The following is a 20,448-nucleotide window of genomic DNA, read 5'->3' as shown; positions in this document are numbered from 1 at the left end:
GGGACCTCAAGGGAGTTCCCCCTGACCTCCCATCATCCGCCTACAACTCCGCCCATGGTGCTGCCTATTCGAATGATCTGAAATATCCTTCCATGTCCTCTTTACATACCTCTCCTCTCAGAGAGCTTGAAAGTATTCTCTGAAGATTTCCTGCTTGTCGCACTCCAAAATTGTCCATGTGCCTTATCATATCTTTGTCCTTGTAATGTTGGTCTTTCTCTCTGCTAATGTAGTTTCATGGCTGGTTGGGTCTGCGTTTTATCACTCTTATTATAAAAGACATGGCCTATGTTTAGTAGTGGACTCTCAGTTTTGTGATCCTATGGGCGCCTCTGAGCATTTCCAGTTAGTGCTGGGTCTTTTTAGATGGTTTCTGCTATCTACAAACTCAGATGTCCGGAGTAAGCTTGTCCTCCAGCTCTCCCCTACTTCCATACTGACTGCTGCCATGCAGGGGTCACCTTAACTGCTGTCTATGTTATCATGCTGAGTGACATATCTACAAAGGCATTGTTTTCGAAACAGTCCCTAACGCTTTTGGCATTATCACCTTGTGTACTGAATCCCTGAGCAATCCCACCTGCATCCTGCAGCATGATGTTCTATGGGACGTGTATACTCCACCACCCCTCCCATACCATCTCCAAAAGAGCAGAATCCAAATTAAATGATATATGAGGAAGTAGAGCAGTGAATGTGAAACCAGAAGAATGTGCGAGTATGTTGCATGCTTGTGGGCAAAAGAGAAAATCCACCCAGGGCAGCAGAACTTCCAGGCACCCTTCAAGCCCAGGTCTGTCACCTTTCTTTTAACTACCCCAGACATCGCCCCTGTTGCTTTGTATGAATTCTTGTCCATGTCTGGATTGGGCAACATTAACGTCGCTCCCAAGCCATCTTTCATAGGCGGCATTTTGGTAATGGAAGGGCCGTCTGAGTTAAAGCTCCTGGCCTCTGTTGGGGGCATATATGTTAAGAATTGTATAGCAATCAATATGCAGAGTAAGCTGGATTTTGATGAAGCAACCTTCCCTGCCTCACTTAACTTTGACTTCTCCTGCTCTGATGTGTGTTTTGCAGAGGATTACCATGCCTGCAGTATTCGTTGGGAGACAGAGGCCCAGTATTGATTGGGGTAGTGTTTGTTAATGTTGCTTGTAGGAAGGTGGAATCTGACTGCATGGTTGTCCCCACTTTTTTCCTGGTGTTTGGATGGTTTTTGACTAATCTGGCTGGGATCCTGCTATCCAGGACACCAGCCTATCTGCTTACTCCCTTAAATAACTTGGAGTGCATATTAGATGCACTAGTGATCGGATACTGTGGTTCATTATGAGCCCCTAGTATATGGTGCCTTAGGTACCAAGGGCATAGGTACTTCACAGGCCTACCAGGGGCTGAAGCATGTATTATGCCACCCCTGGAAGCAGACTAAATCTGACACCACAGGCCTGCTACTGCAGCCTGGGTGAGGTAGTGTTAGCACTCCTCACTGAGGTATAGGTTCCTATATCTCACCATACACACACATATAAACCTATCAGTCACCCCTAAGGCAGGCCCTATCAATCCTGAGGGCAGGGTGCTTGGTTTACAATGTGAGGGGGTGCCTCTGCATGAGCAGGGCCCCTCTGCAGCTGGCAGAGTCTATTCTCTGTGGCTGTTTTTGGATGCGGTTTAACCATATACTCTTAAGTGCATAATAACCTACCGGTAAATGCTAACTTTGGAATGACTGCATCAAAACATGTCGTGTTTGGTGTCAAACAACTTGGAATCCTACCCCCACACCAGTAACTGGTGTGGGAGTATGATCCCACCCTTCTAGAGGGGACGGCATGTACCTACTGTGGAAACACGGTAGAAATCTGAAAGAGCCCTGGCATCACAAAATGGATGCCACCAGCACAGACACTGGGCTGCCCTCCTGCTGCGGACTGAAACTCGCAGTGGAGGAGGCCCAACAATAGGCATCCTGTCACAGGGAGGTGGCACCACCTTCCAGACAGGATTTAGTGTATTGGGGCTGGGTGGGTGCACTCCTAGAGTGCTTTGAAGTCCTGCACTGGGGGAGCAGTAGGCTCCTCTGTGCATATGCCAGCTCAAACCGGTTCAGGGGTTACCTGCCCCTGCTCTGGCGCGAAACTGGACAAAGGGAAGTGGGTGTAACCACCCACTCCCCTGACCCTCCCATAGGAGTGGTCATAGAGCTAGTCCCTCCCTTTCCTTTAGTATAAGATAGGGAAACCTTGCCATTGCAAATCAGATATCCCTGGACGACGCTCTACAAGAAGAATCCTGGACCTTCGACGTTCCACTACCTTTGGAAGACTAAAGAATCTCCCTTGGAGTCAAGGAGTGACTCCCCTGCTTGGCAGGCACCAAAAACTTGAATCAACGGTCGCAAACTTTCCCGCTCCCGCCGGAGTCCAAAGTCCCTGCAGCCCCGGAAGTGGATTTCCTAACTTCTCGACGGCCATTGTGAGTCCCCAGCAGAGCTGAGGCGAGTGGACCCCACGAGTGATGAAGAACAGCAATACCCGGGTACCGTGCACTATTGTCTAGTGTAACCCCTTCACGACGTTCTACGAACTTGTGCATTGGACCACATGTGATCCAAGCCTCCAGCAGGATTTCCTTCGAAAGTCAAAGGCCTACCTCGTCCCGGGTGACCGTGGGCTCCTGTGAAGCGAATCCTCACGAGGCGTCTTCGCAATCCCTTGCCCGTTGGCTTGTGGGTCCCCTGAAGACTTTCTCATCGAACCAAAGGGCTCCCCTGGTTGCTCCAGGCCGGCCCTGATTTACCCTCGCTGGGTGAGTCCCTGAGACCTTGCTGGTCTGCACCGCTGACTTTCTTCACTTTCCACGAGACTTGCTGTTGCCAAGGCTTGTTGGCTCCAATCCGGTTGCCGACACCTCAGTAAGCTGCAGACTTCGTGGGACACTCCGAATCCAGCTCCTGGTCATCATCGACGCCTCCTGGACCTCGTGGCTGAAGAGTCAAAACACCCTTGATCACCTGATATCACCCGACTTCCGTGGGTATCCATCTTCCTGGCCCCGGGTCACTGGCAAGTGACTGTGAACACTGTCCCTTCTGCTTTCATGTCTTCTTCATCTTGAATCCAGCCTTGGATTCCACCGGACACTTCTCCAGTCTTCACAAGCAGCAAAACTTCTTCGGCTTCCATTGAAAACGACGACCCGACCCGACACCAAAAGACACCTATGCACCCGGCTTCCCTGGTTGAGATAACTCGTGCACTCCAGTGCTCCTGTGGGTGTTGGCCCTCGAACTACTTACCTTGTATGTGGCTTGCTTGTAGACTCTCTAGAAGTACCCTTAAACTTTAAAAATCCAACCGTGACTTTCTCCATTGAAATCAATAGGGAACCCGCGGCTGTGTTCTCACACTGCACGCGTCTCCCGTGGGTCCTTTACTTACCTGCCTTGGGTGGATTAGTGAGGCCCCAGCGATTCTACAGGCCCTAGGCCTTGTCCCCTTGCAAGTCGACTTTCCTAAACCTCTTTTTTAGTATATGGTCTGGTACTCCCCTAGGGCCCCAGCCATATTTATGCTTAACTTATTGTGAAACGTTGATATTTGCATATGTTCCTGACTTCTAATCTCATAAAGAGATTAGTAGAGTGTGTCTAGTAATAAAATACATATATATGTGCTATATATACATGTTTGGTATCCTTTCATTTGGTAATTCAAGAGATTATAAGGTAAAACAAGCTTCTTTACATTCCTCTGAGACTTAGCCTAAAGGCTGCTCTCCACAGCTACCACTAGGATAGCTTTTTTTTAAAGGTTGTCTTAAACCTATCTACCATAAGAGTCGAATTGGACTGGTGCAAGGTGGCCACTATAACTAGTGACCAGCATATACCAGGCCAACTTCTCACATTGGTGGGCAGCGTGTGGGATTCCAGCTTGCCATTGTTTTACCAGAAAATCTCAATCTGAATTACTAACTGAAAACCACTAAAGGTACTCCAGGTACATATAAAGTCAAGCTTAGTATCAACAAGTTCTACTGAACTTAGAGCTGTTTGTGAAGGGATAGCACACCCTTTCTACAGCTCAATCTAGGCTCAGTAGGCCACAAACTAGTGTACGTAGGACAACACTGCACAACACTAGAATGTCCTCAAGGGATGGAGCCAGTGTGTCCACCCAGCTTCAGTATAAGGACATGACCTTCTTTGACTTGATGGCCATGTGTGTTGCAAGGCACCTGAAGCTAGGACAGAGTCCCTCCACACTTCACCTGATAGATCTGCTGACAGCAGATGATCTGGGATTTGCTCTAGGAGCTAATGGATCTGGATCAGGGGGTGAGTCAGCTATAGTCTCTGGGTCAGATGATGAAAATCAAGATGACCTGGACTCTGTAATTGAAGGGCCAGACCCACCTGGGTCTGAAAAGGACAGAGGAGTTCGTCCTAAGAGAACTGACAGAGTGGAGGAGAGGCCTAGATCCCTTTCTAGGGAATCTGAGCACTCCTATCAATCTGGCAGATAATCTGTCCAGCAGAGGAACTCGTACTTTAATAGAAGAGAGACCTCCTCTGAAAGAATGTACAAACTGCTACAGTATGAGAAAGCAAGAGTTGCCCTTAAGGCCAAGCAGTTGGCATTAGACAAAGAAGCCTTTGAGCTCCAGAGAGCTTCTAGAAGAGAGGGTTTAGATACCCCTGGTGGCAGTAACACTGTCCCTAGAGTCAGAGATTACATTCCAGACCATAGGAACCTGTCCAAGGTTGTTTCGCCCTACCAGAGTGGGGATGATCTCCACAAGTGGATAACTGCTATGGAGAGGGCCTGTAAAGTACAACAGGTTCCCCAGAAACAGTGGGCAGCAATCCTGTGGCTCTCCTTTTCTGATAAATGTAGAGACAAGCTCCTCACTGTTAGAGAAGAGGATGCTGATGACTATGAAGTCCTGAAGAGTGCATTAATAGATGGGTTTGGCTTAACCACTGAACAGTACAGGTTGAAGTTCAGAGATACCCAGAAGGCACAGACACAGGACTGAGTGGACTTTGTAGATTGTGCTACCAAGGCTTTGAAGGGTTGGATAATTGACAGTAGAGCAACTGACTTTAAAGGATTGTATAATTTGATTATGAGAGAGAAGATCCTTAACAATTGTCAAAAACAGCTCTTACACCAGTACCTGGTGGACTGTGATCTGACCTCTCCCCAAGAATTGGGAAAGAAGGCAGACAAATGGGTCAGAACCAGGGTAAGGCCCAAGAACCAAGGTAGTGATCAGAAGAAAGATACCACTAAGCCCAAAGAGAAAGGTGGGGATAATAAAACAGAAAAGTCCTCTGAAGGGCCCCAAAAATCCAGTTCTGGGGGTGGGTCCCAAAATCCTTCCTCTTCCAATAAGAAACCATATTGCCATGTGTGCAAGCAACCTGGCCACTGGAAAACTGACCCCAGCTGTCCAAAGAATGGCAATAAAGAAAATGTTCCTTCAACTGCAGCTCCAACACCTCCTGTTACTACCAGTAGTAATCCCCCAGGTGGTGGGAGTGCTCCCAAAAACTTAGTTGGGTTTTCTTGGGGAACTCAGGTGGACTCTGGCCTAACCAGGTCCCCTACACAAGCAACTCTAATCTGTGATGGTGGCATGGGGTTTGCCCACTTTACCATGAGTCCCAATATTTTGGGCATGTTTAGACAAGAGCCCATGATCAATGGTCAGAAGGCGGTGGCCTACAGGGACACAGGGGCTAGTGTCACCATGGTGACAAGGAGACTAGTGCCCCTAGAACAGGTTTTACCTGAGTTTAGATATCAGGTGACCAATATTGATGGAATTAGGACAGACCATCCCATGGCAGTGGTAAATCTCAGCCATGGCAGTGGTAAATCTCACTGGCCCAAAGAGAGTGACAGTGTCCCCAACCTTGCCTGTAGATTGTCTACTGGGGAATGATCTGGAAATCTCAGCCTGGGCGGAGGTGTATCACAATGCCCATTTAAGTATGTTAGGCATCCCTGAGAGAGTGGATGAAACCCTGAGGGCCTCACCTCCACCCCAGGAGAAATTAAGGGGAGTGAAGCCTGAAACAATGGATCACTCCACACAAACCGAGAGCATAGGTGGTGAGGAACAGTCCTCCCCCCACCAGACTAAAGGTAAGGGTCAGCTTTCTAAGGGAACTGATCCTGCCCCTTGTGAAGTAACTCTCCCAGAAGTGGTCAGCCTGTTCTGGCCACAGCTATGATGGCAGGGGATCCTTTCAAGGTGGTACCCAGTCTGGAGCAGGTATCCTGCCCCTCTCTACCCTGCCTCAGTCAGCCCAGGGCTGCAGAGGTCAGGGAGGTCTGTGGACCCTTAGTGGGCCCCTGTCCAGAGGAACCCCCTCATCAACAGATTAGGGACACCCAGCAGAGCAGTTCTAGCCATGTGAATATTCCTCTATATACTGAGGGATCCCCCTTACCCCTAGGTATAGGTATCCCACAGATGGACTCTGTTGGACACAGGGAGACCTGGGACATAGTTGCCCCAAACATTCCAATGCCCTCCACTATTCCAACCAGAGAGACCCAACCCCCAGCTGTAGGCAGCCAGAGGTTGACCCTTAGGTCCAGATATGACAGTCATGGACAGAAAGGCTTCCCTGGTGTCCAGTGTCCTGAGGAAGGTGAGTCCACCCCAAATAGGGCCTCACTTCCAGACTCGGACACCCCACCAGCCTGCTTCTGAACCAAAACACAATACAGGTAATTTCCCTAGACTTTGGAGAAACTCCAGAACCCCGTGGGGTAGGATTTCCCAAGTGAACCATGAGACAGGGAGCAACCATGCTAATGCAGGTTCTTCCTTATATGGCCACTCAGGAAATAAAGGCTTATCTGGACAAGGGTAGCCTTATCTCCTTTCGTTTGGGGGGGGGGGACGGGTTTATGTAGGAAGGTGGAATCTGACTGCATGGTTGCACCCACTTTTTTCCTGGTGTTTGGATGGTTTTTGACTAATCTGGCTGGGATCCTGCTATCCAGGACCCCAGCATATCTGCTTACTCCCTTAAACAACTTGGAGTGCATATTAGATGCACTAGTGATCGGATACTGTGGTTCATTATGAGCCCCTAGTATATGGTACCTTAGGTACCAAGGGCATAGGTACTTCACAGGCCTACCAGGGGCTGAAGCATGTATTATGCCACCCCTGGGAAGCAGACTAAATCCGACACCACAGGCCTGCTACTGCAGCCTGGGTGAGGTAGTGTTAGCACTCCTCACTGAGGTATAGGTTCCTATATCTCACCATACACACACACATATAAACCGATCAGTCACCCCTAAGGCAGGCCCTATCAATCCTGAGGGCAGGGCTGTTTGTGGATGCAGTTAAACCATATACTCTTAAGTGCATAATAACCTACCGGTAAATGCTAACTTTGGAATGACTGCATCAAAACATGTCGTGTTTGGTGTCAAACAACTTGGAATCATACCCCCACACCAGTAACTGGTGTGGGAGTATGATCCCACCCTTCTAGAGGGGACGAGATGTACCTACTGTGGAAACATGGTAGAAATCTGAAAGAGCCCTGGCATCACAAAATGGATGCCACCAGCACAGACACTGGGCTGCCCTCCTGCTGCTGACTGAAACTCGCAGTGGAGGAGGCCCAACAATAGGCATCCTGTCACAGGGAGGTGTCACCACCTTCCAGACAGGATTTAGTGTATTGGGGCTGGGTGGGTGCACTCCTAGAGTGCTTTGAAGTCCTGCACTGGGGGAGCAGTAGGCTCCTCTGTGCATATGCCAGCTCAAACCGGTTCAGGGGCTACCTGCCCCAGCTCTGGCGTGAAACTGGACAAAGGGAAGTGGGTGTAACCACCCACTCCCCTGGCCCTCCTATAGGAGTGGTCATAGAGCTAGTCCCTCCCTTTCCTTTAGTATAAGATAGGGAAACCTTGCCATTGCAAATCAGATATCCCTGGATGACGCTCTACAAGAAGAATCCTGGACCTTCGACGTTCCACTACCTTTGGAAGACTGAAGAATCTCCCTTGGAGTCGAGGAGTGACTCCCCTGCTTGGCAGGCACCAAAAACTTGAATCAACGGTCGCAAACTTTCCCGCTCCCGCCGGAATCCGAAGTTCCTGCAGCCCCGGAAGTAGATTTCCTGACTTCTCGACAGCCATTGTGAGTCCCCAGCAAACCTGAGGCGAGTGGACCCCACGAGTGACGAGGAACAGCAATACCCGGGTACCGTGCACTATTGTCGAGTGCAACCCCTTCACGACGTTCTACGAATTTGTGCATTGGACCACGTGTGGTCCAAGCCTCCAGCAGGATTTCCCTCGGAAATCAGAGGCCTACCTCGTCCCGAGTGACCGTGGGCTCCTGTGAAGCGAATCCTCACGAGGTGTCTTTGCGATCCCTTGCCCGTTGGCTTGTGGTTCCCCTGAAGACTTTCTCATCGAACCAAAGGGCTCCCCTGGTTGCTCCAGGCCGGCCCTGACTTACCCTCGCTGGTTGAGTACCTCAGACATTGCTGGTCTGCACCACTGACTTTCTTAACTTTCCACAAGACTTGCTGTTGCCAAGGCTTGTTTGCGCCAATCCGGTTGCTGACACCTAAGCTGCAGACTTCGTGGGACACTCCGAATCCAGCTCCTGGTCGTCATCGATGCCTCCTGGACCTCGTGGCTGAAGAGTCAAAACACCCTTGATCACCTGAAATCACCCGACTTCCGTGGGCATCCATCTTCCTGGCCCGGGTCACTGGCAAGTGACTGTGAACACTGTCCCTTCTGCTTTCAGGTCTTCTTCATCTTGAATCCAGCCTTGGATTCCACCGGACACTTCTCCAGTCTTCACAAGCAGCAAAACTTCTTCGGCTTCCATTGAAAACGACGACGCGACCCGACACCAAAAGACACCTATGCACCCGGCTTCCCTGGGTGAGGTAATTCGTGCACTCCAGTGCTCCTGTGGGTGTTGGCCCTCCAACTACTTACCTTGTAAGTGGCCTGCTTGTAGACTCTCTAGAAGTACCCTTAAACTTTAAAAATCCAACCGCGACTTGCTCCATTGAAAACAATAGGGAACCCGCAGCTGTGTTCTCACACTGCACGCGTCTCCCGTAGGTCCTTTACTTACCTGCCTTGGGTGTTCCAGAGTTTTGTGTGTTCGTTAGTTTTCATCCATTTCTCAATCTAGATAGTCTTTTCTCCTCCCCTACTCTGTCATCTCACTCCACAGTTCGTGGATCCATGTTTTCAGGTGGGTCTTCAAAGACCCTGTGTGAGAAAGTGCCCTCTTTCTTGCAAGGTATGCCCCCACTTTTTGCTGAATTGCTGATGTACTTTGAGTGTGCCCTGGGCTCCTGCCAATCGGGTACCCAGGGCCTGTGTTCCTTCCCTAAAACTGCATTAAAGCCTAAACCCAATTGGCATCTCTGGCCACATGTCAGCCCCTGGTAAATGGTACCATAGGTACCCAGTGCACTGTGACCAGAGAAGGCCCCCAAAGGATGCAGCACTTACTGTGCCACCCTTAGAGGCCCTGTACCCTGACACACACGCACACACTGCCTTTGCAGACTGAGTGTCTGGTTGCAGAACAAAACAAAGAAACGACATGGCATACATCCCTGTGTGTCATGCCCACAAATCACTGCCCTGGCATACATCAGTCACCCCTCTAGCTGGGTACCCTATGCCAGTGGTGAGGGTACAGGTGTGTGAGCCCTGTACCTCTACAATGCCCAGGTCCATTCCTGGGCCCTGTAAGTGCAGTGCTGCCATTAAGGGTATATGGTGCTGGGAGGTTGTCATTCCGAACTCCACAGCACCGTAATGGCTGCACTGGAGACTGGGAAGTTTGGTATCAAACTTCTCAGCACATTAAACCCACACTGATACCAGTGTGGGATTTAATGTAAAATGCACGACAGAGGGCATCTTAGGGATGCCCCCTGAAACTCAACCAACTCCCAGTGACCTGACTGAGTGGCTGCGCAGGCTGCCACCACCAGACATGTTTCTGGACCCCTGGGTCGAGAGCTTGCTGCTCTCAGGGGCCTGAAACAATGCACATCCTGGGACAAGGTGCCAAGCCTCCTCCCCCAGGATGGGCAGGGTTCACGAAGGAGAAGCTTCAAAGGCATGCCGCCTTTGTGAGCTTCTCCAGACCACTTGCTGTACTCAGCAACTGGTTCTACCCCCCACTTTGGGCGGGAGACCTGGTGGGAAAAACAAAGTGAGGAACAGAGGTGTGCCCACCTCTGCAAACTCCACCCCTAAGGTGGGGGAGGCGAGGTGAAGCACAACCTCGAGTCCCCGCTATCTTGAGGATGGGGGGACCCAGTCAACCAGGGACAGGCTCCTGCCCCCCTCCCACTGGAGAGTGGCAGAATCGGGGGTGTACCCGCCCCAGGGAAGGGACCCATTGGTCCCTGCCCTTTACCTACAAGTAACGCCCCTAAATATAGTATTTAGGGGCACCCTGAACCTTCCTTCCTCAGATCCAGCAACCACAAGAGAAGAAGAAGACTAACAAGAGGACGACGCCCACTGACTTGGCCCCAGCCCTACAGGCCTGTCTCCCCTCGAACCTGCTCCTGCAAAATCCCAGTGTGTCCTGCAGCCAGCAACCTCAAAAACCCCGGAGGACCTGTCTGCATTCACTTTCCAAGCTGTTTCTCTCGTGAACACCGGATGTGTTTGAACTGCAGCTTCTGGTGCCAGCCAGGATCCGCGAATGCAGCACACTCTGCACCCCCCGAGCCCGACCTGTGTTTGAGTGAACAAACACCACGAGGAGGTCCCCCCGGCAAGCCTGATCCGAGATCTGGGGACCGCTGCCCTGCCTCAAGCCTCCAGATGACGCCTGCAGCCTCAATCCAGGAGACCCCCTCCCCCCCCCCCCCTCCCCCCCCCCCCCCCCCCTCCCCCAGAGCCGGTAAGAAAATCCAACGTCCAAAGGCACCCCTGCACCCGTCGCCCCACGGCCTTGTGTGCCCAAACCAGTGGTGCCTAACCATCCCTCTACGTCCAAACTTACCCCTAGAAGTGGTGGTCACTCCTGGAAGATCTTCGTCCCCGAGCCTGCAGTGTTTCTTTGTCCCGGAGAATCTCAATTGAAATAAACAGGGCACCCGACCTCAAAACTGCATCCGGCACCCGGCTGCCCCAGCGCAGCTGAGGGTGCCCCTTTGGTGCTAACTTGGTCCCCAACGTGCCCTGAGATTAACACTAGGAGCTTTGCTCCCACAACCCTGTGGCCTGCTTGCCAGCAGCCACCAACCGGGGTCCTCCTATCCCCCATAGGATAACATTGGGCCTCAAGACTCTGCACCTGGCCGCACGAGTACAGCTGAAGGTGGAACAACAGTGCATCAATGACCCTGGGAGCCCCCTGAATCCAACCCCAGAACCCTAACTCAAAAGACCGATTACTTACCTTGAAACTGATAACTCATTTTTCCTCATAGGATAACATTGACACTTTTTCACTCAAAAAGTTTCTAAGTGTCGACCTTTTGAAAACAGCAAATATTCCTTAAAAATCAGCCAATTAACCAAAACGCATTTTCTCAACTGTTTTCAGGAAATGTCCCAGTGCTGAATCCAGGATCCAGCACTGAGTAAGCAAAAGTAACGATAACCTAACTTATCTGCTAAGTGAATTTCCTCCCATAGGAAAACATTGGTGATTCTATGTGAAAAAGTTTTGAAGTGTCAACTTTTGAAATACAACAATATTCCTTAAAAATCATACCTTTAACCAAAACGCATTTACTCACCTGTTTTCAGGAAATGTCCCAGGGCTGAATCTAGGATCTGGTGCTGTGGTTAGAAAAGTAATTAACTGCATTTTCCCTCAAAAGTCCATTCAATTGAATGTACTATACCTGCAATGTGTTGCAAACTGCTTTCTTAAACCTGTAATCAAAACCAGTACCAGTTATACTGCAAGTCTGAACTGTGTTCAAACAAGTAAATTACTACTGCAAAGTATTTATATGCTTACCTGTACCAGGCTTGCTTGGTTCTAGAAATAAAACAACAGTATATTTTTTTTATACAAAACAATTGGCCTAGAGTTCAGTTCTTGAGTGTGTGAGACCATTTGCTGACTGAGTGTGTACATCAAGTGCTTTACACTGTCCTCTGATACTGCCTTACTGCTCGATCAAGCTACCACTTTAGAGAGTAAGGTTCTATCTAACTTTAACCTCTGCCAAACCTCTGGAGACTCTTGGACTCTATACACACTGTACCTCACTTTGGTGCAGTATATATAGATACAGTTTCTTACACCCTGCGTATCTCATTTAGGAAGTGTTCTAGATAGTCCTGTATGACCGCTGTTTTTTTTTTACCAGTTTTTGTTGGATTTACAGCTTTTGATCCATGGTCCTAGAGCGCTCCGATCAGTCCACTGCTGCCTAACTGCATGGGGACCAAGGCAAGACAGCCTCGCATAAGGGACACTCCAATCTTCTGTGAGGGCTTCTTCCTTGAGCTTTGTCAAATGATTTCTGGTAAATCAAACCGCATCCTCAGGAGATTCCATCAGTCTGGGCACATTTCCTGAGAGATCTTTTCCTCCCCAAATACCACATGGCGCTTTGTGGACATCTTGGCTGGCAACACTCTGCTACCTATCTGTCAATGTCCTCCACGCGGCACGTATTCCGAGTCTCTGTTGACACAGAGATGAGGCATGCCGCAGTGGTTGTGGTCCCCTTTTTGCTTCACTGGAGATAGCTCTCCCAGGTATCCACCCCCGTCCCCTTCTGTGCAGGCACCTGTCCTCGAACCTATGGTCAGGCCAACTCAAAGTCCACATCTGCAGCTAGGGTTCACAGGCCCGCTTCAGCGCAAACTGGAACCTTCTTCTCTCCATTCGCTCAGTCGTTCTTCAAAATCAAACCCAGATCAGGGTGCGGGGCTTCAGAGTGCACGCCCAGGGCATCTTGTTGCCTCACAAATTGGCACGCTACTTCATACTAGGCTTGAGCATTGCTCCCCACAGATTTAACGTTTGATCCCAGGGAGCTGCTTGTCTCTGAATCCAAGGACAGAGGCAGTTTTGTCAGCATGCTGTGTCATGGCCTACCACTGACATTCCTGCTTTGTTTGCCTGAGAACATTGTGTGATATTCCTGCCTGCACTCCGTGCTGCTGATTTGGTGCTTCATGATTAAGAATAACAAAACTGAGTGTCTGCCCAGGACGCAGCCAGGCAGCATTGAGATCCAGTTAGCTGAGTCTGTTGTGTTAGGTCTCCTCACGAGTCAAAGCAAGGATTGGCAGAAGAATGACATTGGAGACTGCTTTGTTTGTCACATTACTCATACCACTTGACCAGCTTCAAGGTTCTAAAGGTAAAACAGCCGTACATCCACCAGTGAAACCGTTTGTTTCATTTTTAGGTCAAGCCTGCAGGCAAAGGGCATGCGCTGTCGCTATGGTGACGATCTATTGTATCTGGGGGGAAAAAACTCTACAAAAGAGACTTCTAGCCTGTCCATCACTTACTATTTGTTAGCACCATTATCACTCTTGTTTGCTGCCTTCTAATTGTCAGCCTGTGGGATGCAACACTTCCTTGTCTCCGTTTAACGCATTGCCCAGGTACATATTAATTTAACTTAATTCGTCTCCCTCAGCCCCTCTTTCTGAGATTGAGGTACTATTTCCTCTTTTTTGTGCATTTTTAAATCGCCAAATTGACCCAACAGAGGTTATGTGACGCTTTACTTGAGCACCAGTTACATTACACAACTTCACGTTCATTTTTATTTTTAATGCAGGGGAGATTAAGTGATTTGCCCAGAATCACAAGATGTTGAGGGGCCGCCTAGAATTGAACCTGGTTCCTCGGTTCCAAAGTCGGCATCCCTTATGCCTACACTGCCCATAGGCTGCTTCCTTCGTAGTGGTGTCGGTGCTTGCTGTCCAGAGAAGCACGTCCAATTCAATGACAACCTGTCCCCAGCGAACGTGCACTTGCTGCAGCATTTCTGGTGCAAACTTTTTTATTAATGGTTCCTCTCTGTGAAGCCTTTTTATCTGAAAGTACAATTTGGCAGTATTTTCCTTTTCTACGTTCCAAGTACGTAATCAGGAATTCCAAAATAGATTCGAAATTTCAAGAAATAAAAAATCAGACACCCCACAGAACTGTGTATACCATACACGTCACTATGCGTGTGTATCAATTGCATACTTCGTTGGCAAAATACGGGCTAAACTGTCATTTCAAACTAAATAAGGACCCTGTGACCTTGGCATGGAACCATTTATTATAGTTTTTGTGGAATGTTACTATGTCATTTTGCACCAGCTTAGTGTGCTTTTATTGCTTTGAGCTGCACCAATATGGCACATGCAAAAGAATACTAATTTTCGGCTGTGTTGAGAAGCATTATTTTCTTTTCCAGAATTGCGGCTGGGATCATGTTTTCTTGCACTTGGTACCCTTCACCATGGTGAAATCAGCATTTGCCAGACGGCTGTTTGGCATAAAATAGATTAGGGCGTTGCTACTGAAATTAGTTTTTTGGTTGTGCTTCAGCATTCATTTACAGACCACGGAGAACGTTTGTTTAAGTGCACAATGAAAATCGTCTACTGGAGAAATCAAACATTGCAAAATGATTGAAGCACAAGGGTAGCAAATTACATCTCTTCAGGAGAAGGGAAAGTTCCAGTTTTTCTGGTTTTGAGAAGCAGCACCAATTTATTTTACTATAAATCTGTAGCAGGAGTTTATCAAAGCTGCCCCTCCAATCTCTCCACTGTCAAAGTTTGCCGGAACCACGTAGAGTACACGACAGGGCACACGTGGTGCAGGCTGGGTACAGGACAGGGCACACGAGGTGGAGGCATTCAACAGTTGTACTGTATGTACTACACCAATATCCAAGAAGTGATGGTGTAAATTCTGTGGTTAATTCCTTCTTTCAAAGGAATTCACGTATTTTCCACAGGTGGAGGTTTTCTAAGAAGACATGCACTTTCTTATAGCCTGTGTATTTGCCAGCTTTCATTACCTCCTTGTCAGTCTACCCCATTTACCTGCGAGATTCTATCTCCATCCCACAGAACCTGTTCCCTAACTGACATACAAAAAAAATCCTCCCAACACGCCCGCCATTCCTATGTGGCAGTAGAAAAGGGGAGGAGTAATGACATCACATCCTGTATGTATACAAGCAAGTTACAACAATCCCCTATACCTTAATCAAGCTCACCCACCTTGTGGGCAGGAAAAAAACAGGACTGTATCGTAGAAGACCTGGACTCCGAGTAATGAAGATTACCGGTAAGTAATCCAGACATTCGTATACAATTCACTACTGGGTGGTTTTGTGAAATACCCAAAGTGCAGATAAAAGAGGAAGTCCCTGATTTTCTCCTCCCATCCACCATTGTTCCAGTTTCTTATCCCCCTCCACCCTTTACCTCTTTCTTCTAGCCCCCACCCACCCAGTCTCTGTTTCACCTAACTTCCAGACGCCCCATCACTGTTTCTTTTCCTTCCCATAGCCGCCTCGTCCATTTATTCTCCCCACTCCCATTAAACAAAAGGAAGAAAGCGCCACAACGCAGCCAGCTCTGGCTACTTTATAGCGCTATTTTTATTTTTTACCATCCTGCTGTCCACCAATTTACCTGCCTTCCCATTCACCATTCCCACCGGACTGACAAAGCTAACTGCTCGCCCATAGGCAAGACCTATTGGTTTTGCCAATGCTTGTTTTTCTTGTATGGGTTTCACCGTGGTGGGAATGCTTGTAATGTACCTATTATAAGCCCTGTGACCTTTTCAGAGATTACTACTACTAGAGCTGTCTTGCTTCCCTTCCTTGTGTCAATAACTCTCCCTTCCTTCTCTTGTAGATTGCGGTTCTGCTTTCCCGCACAGTTGGACACACCCAGCGGCTCATCATCTGCGGCACCCTGACTGCCCTGCACATGCTTTTTCTTCTGTACCTGCACTTTGCCTACCACAAGGTTGTTGAAGGTAAGCTGGATCTTCCAGCAGGAAGGGTGGAGAAGTGATGGGCTTGTGTTTTTTAGAGTCGGTTATTATCCTTGCAAATTGTATGATCGGGTTTGACGTTTATGAGTAGACACTGCTGAAGCGAAGAGCATCGGTGAAACTGGGAATGACTATCTGCGTTGGTTTTCTCCAAGTTAAAAGGATCGAAATGTTTGTTTTCCTTCAAAATAAGGCAGCAGCATAGTTTGCTATTAAATGAAAAAATAGAATGTTGCATGTTAAGACAAAGAGGGGATGGGAGATTTTTCTGAATGGTGGCGGTGAACTTGACTTCATTCTCTCTCTCTCTCTTCATGTCACATATTCTTGTTTTCTTTGTTGCCTTTTCACTTCTGGGTGCATGGGATTACTCTGAAATTTCCCATCCGCTACATGGGTGTGTTCGGAAGCCCTGCAACCTCCCCTTTTTGATCAAGCCAATAATCTATACATGTTTATTGGCATGGTGTGGTTTAGAAATTGCTCAGTCTGACAGCATCACTCTTCTGCTCTGCACATGTCTATACTCAGTCAGGCGATACAGACAACTTTCAGCCCTCAGGTGTGATCGGAGACCCTTCTCTGTACAACTGAGAGTCCAGGCTACTTAGCAGCCTTCCAGAATTCTGCACGACCGGGGCGAGTAACTTCTTTCGAGGCGCTTACTTGCCACCTCCCATGTCCTTTGCAGCACCTCCCCATTCACTATAGCATCACTTCAGCGTAGGGGGTCACAACGATCTAAATGTTCTCAATAATGTGCTTCTTCTTCTATTCTGTTTATCTGTTACCAAATGATCATTCTGTAAAACTTCCTATAGTGAGTGGGGGTGTAGCAGTGTAGCGGGAAGGCTTTGTGATGTCCTAGACGTCTCTGATGTAAGTGTAATAACTGCACTGTAAATGATACCATGGGAGATTAGCACTGTAAGGGTGCAGCTCAACCTTACCTTTGTCACCACAGTTTTGCTTTGATGCCGTGGCTGTGCTGCTGTATGATCGGCTCATAAATACCTATCCTGCAGTACCCAAGTATTGCTATTACTGAAAGGAACATAACATGACCTCCCAGTACTTGGCTTTACCAAAGGCATCACACATGAACCAGCCTACCTTCATGGAAAAAACACACATTTTGATTTCTGTTTTTTAGCAGTGCTCCAGTTCTCCATCACCCTTAAATGGCTCAGCAATCTGGCCTTTATACCTGCCTGATTAGGCTAGGGCTGAGAGATGACAAATCCTTTCCTTCTGGTTGCTTGTGTTGTGGCTTGTCTGAAATCGGGGAGTTTCTCTGGTCTAGTTCCCCGCACAGAGATGTACATCCCACAAAAATATGGCTAGCACTAGAGTGACCGCTTCAACCTGGTGACGAAGGAGCAGCAGCGTGGAGTCAGGAACACCCTCTCCTCACCCAGGCTCTCTGCCTTCAGAGCAGGAAGGCTGTGGGTGAAGCTGTAAGTGCCTTGGCTGTTTCATGCCTGCTCTTCAGTGAAACCAAGATCTCTAGATTAATCTGTTACACAGATGTAAAGCTAAGCTGCACTTTCTTGTGCTTAAATTAGTTTTTGATGCTGTTGTGCCTTTAATTTTATTTTCTTTCTCTCCATCTCTAAACCTATTACATTCAATCAAATCTTCTTCTTTTTGTATCATAATTTCCCAGTCTATCTTTTGCTGCCTTGTTTTCTTTGAAGATAGCATAATGTTCTTGGCTAACTTTATTCTCTCCCACCTCTAGGTATTCTGGACACGTTGGAAGGTCCGAATGTGCCCCCTTTCCAGAGAGTGGCCAGAGATATTCCCATCATCTCCTCACCTATCCTGAATGCAACCATGAAAGCCCTGGTTATGAAAACACAGACTCACTGACTCCCAGCTGCGCACACTGAGGACAGAGACTATGAGGGCAGACTCTGGCTGTAGACTCCGCTTCCTTCGAAGGATCGGACGATGGTCATACAATGAAACTGCTGGCCACTGGGTCAAACTTAAGTAGAGTGAATATAGTGGCTGCACAACTTCTTTTTCTATGTTTTGGGCTACTTTTATTTTAGATTGTATTTTAGAGGTGGTAGTATGGAGGGAACGTTCTGTAGTGCGCCCTCTTTTTCTCTTTTGTGCCTGACCCTGGCCTTACACAGAACCCTTGGATAAGTAATCTTCAGAGACGATTGTGTGAACTTTGGCAGTGTTTTACCAGCTGTGTTTTCTCTCCACCACTCGGAGCTTGATATTGTAGTCCAGCAAGGCATGAACTCCCACACTTCATTAAAAGGATGTTGATGTGATCACAGCACCTTCTTTTACACCAGTTTCAGCCTATTGCCTACAGCGCTTGCCATGTTTTACTTTCTGTAAATGCAAGATGTACTTCGTGAAGAGTAAGATGTGCTCCGTAAAGAGTAAGATGTGCTCCGTAAAGAGTAAGATGTGCTCCGTAAAGAGTAAGATGTGCTCCGTGAAGAGTAAGATGTGCTCCGTGAAGAGTAAGATGTGCTCCGTGAAGAGTAAGATGTGCTCCGTGAAGAGTAAGATGTGCTCCGTGAAGAGTAAGATGTGCTCCGTGAAGAGTAAGATGTGCTCCGTGAAGAGTAAGATGTGCTCCGTGAAGAGTAAGATGTGCTCCGTGAAGAGTAAGATGTGCTCCGTGAAGAGTAAGATGTGCTCCGTGAAGAGTAAGATGTGCTCCGTGAAGAGTAAGATGTACTCAGTGAAGAGTAAGATGTACTCAGTGAAGAGTAAGATGTACTCAGTGAAGAGTAAGATGTACTCAGTGAAGAGTAAGATGTACTCAGTGAAGAGTAAGATGTACTCAGTGAAGAGTAAGATGTACTCAGTGAAGAGTAAGATGTACTCAGTGAAGAGTAAGATGTACTCAGTGAAGAGTAAGATGTACTCAGTGAAGAGTAAGATGTACTCAGTGAAGAGTAAGATGTGCTTCGTAAAGAGTAAGATGTGCTTCGTAAAGAGTAAGATGTGCTTCGTAAAGAGTAAGATGTGCTTCGTAAAGAGTAAGATGTGCTTCGTAAAGAGTAAGATGTGCTTCGTAAAGAGTAAGATGTGCTTCGTAAAGAGTAAGATGTGCTTCGTAAAGAGTAAGATGCGCTCTGTAAAGAGTAAGATGCGCTCTGTAAAGAGTAAGATGCGCTCTGTAAAGAGTAAGATGCGCTCTGTAAAGAGTAAGATGCGCTCTGTAAAGAGTAAGATGCGCTCTGTAAAGAGTAAGATGCGCTCTGTAAAGAGTAAGATGCGCTCTGTAAAGAGTAAGATGCGCTCTGTAAAGAGTAAGATGCGCTCTGTAAAGAGTAAGATGCGCTCTGTAAAGAGTAAGATGCGCTCTGTAAAGAGTAAGATGCGCTCTGTAAAGAGTAAGATGTGCTCTGTAAAGAGTAAGATGTGCTCCGTGAAGAGTAAGATGTGCTCCGTAAAGAGTAAGATGTACTCAATAGAATGTATGCTGCAATTAGTAAGATTTACTGCTAGCCCTTGTTGGAGTGTATAGGATCACATAAATGTGGTTGTAACAGGCTCTTACCCGATGTATGAACACATTCTGGTATAAAGGGTGAGCAAGAAAACCTTACTTCATTCATATACATGGTACCATTTATCTTACAGTTGAAAAAGAAAACCATATGGGGCTAATTAGGTTATAATGATTGAGACTTGTAGCGCTGAGAGGCCTGCCTGTAGGTTCAAACTAGGTACAAAACACAGGGGCCAATCTTTTGTTCCACCTCTGCACCAAAGATCCAATTTCCCTGCCTTCAGTGCTTACATTGATTCTACCTCAAGAATAATCTATTTCACAGTGCTCTGCATATTGCAAAGAGCATTTTGTGGCATCAGCTTCCAGAAACTAGGGGCATCATTATTATACAAGTGGGACCGCCACCGACCGCCTGTCCCACTGCGGGGCAGCCGCATTATGATGAAGGCAGTCGTATCCTTGACTGTTGGGAGACAGACTGCCGACTTACGATCCCGTCGGGCGGTGTTCGGACAGTAATCCCTACAATAGAGACAGTGCCTGTGCAGGTACAACTGTAGGGATTACGATGTCCCTTTTCACGGCTGTCCCACTACCATGGAAAGGCTGTGGAAAGGGACTTTGGGGTCCCCATGCAGGGCCCGTGGGCCACTGGAATGTGGCCATGGGGGCATATGTTGTGCCCCCACACCTATTCATGCACTGTGTGCTAGGCATCACATGTGATGCCTGACACACGGTGCTTGAATGTGCACAAATGCTCAATAACTGCGGCTTTTGCTGCCGTCCTTTTCCAAGGCCGCAGCACAAACTGCAGTGTTATTGAGCACTTTTCTGACCGTCGTGCTGACGGTCCCATTGTAATTAAGCTGTGGGACCTCCGAATCCTTGTCGGGCAGTCCCATTCCCGC

General features: G+C 48.0%; 1 protein-coding gene across 2 annotated transcripts in view; it reads left to right on the top strand.

Annotated features, from left to right (window-relative positions):
• YIPF3 (Yip1 domain family member 3) overlaps nucleotides 1–18,335 on the top strand; it is a 115,054-nt gene extending 96,719 nt beyond the window's left edge. For both annotated transcript variants that reach the window (XM_085610320.1, XM_085610319.1), the window contains 2 exons: nucleotides 15,903–16,026; nucleotides 17,786–18,335. In XM_085610320.1, coding sequence (XP_085466446.1) covers nucleotides 15,903–16,026; nucleotides 17,786–17,916 — 255 coding nt within the window. In that variant the 3' untranslated portion in view covers nucleotides 17,917–18,335. The remainder of the gene's footprint in view (nucleotides 1–15,902; nucleotides 16,027–17,785) is intronic.
• Nucleotides 18,336–20,448: the final 2,113 nt, after the last annotated feature.

The sequence above is a fragment of the Triturus cristatus genome, chromosome 6 (assembly GCF_964204655.1).
Source record: "Triturus cristatus chromosome 6, aTriCri1.1, whole genome shotgun sequence".
NCBI classification, from domain to species: domain Eukaryota; kingdom Metazoa; phylum Chordata; class Amphibia; order Caudata; family Salamandridae; genus Triturus; species Triturus cristatus.
This window is presented reverse-complemented; position numbering and strand designations above follow the sequence as displayed.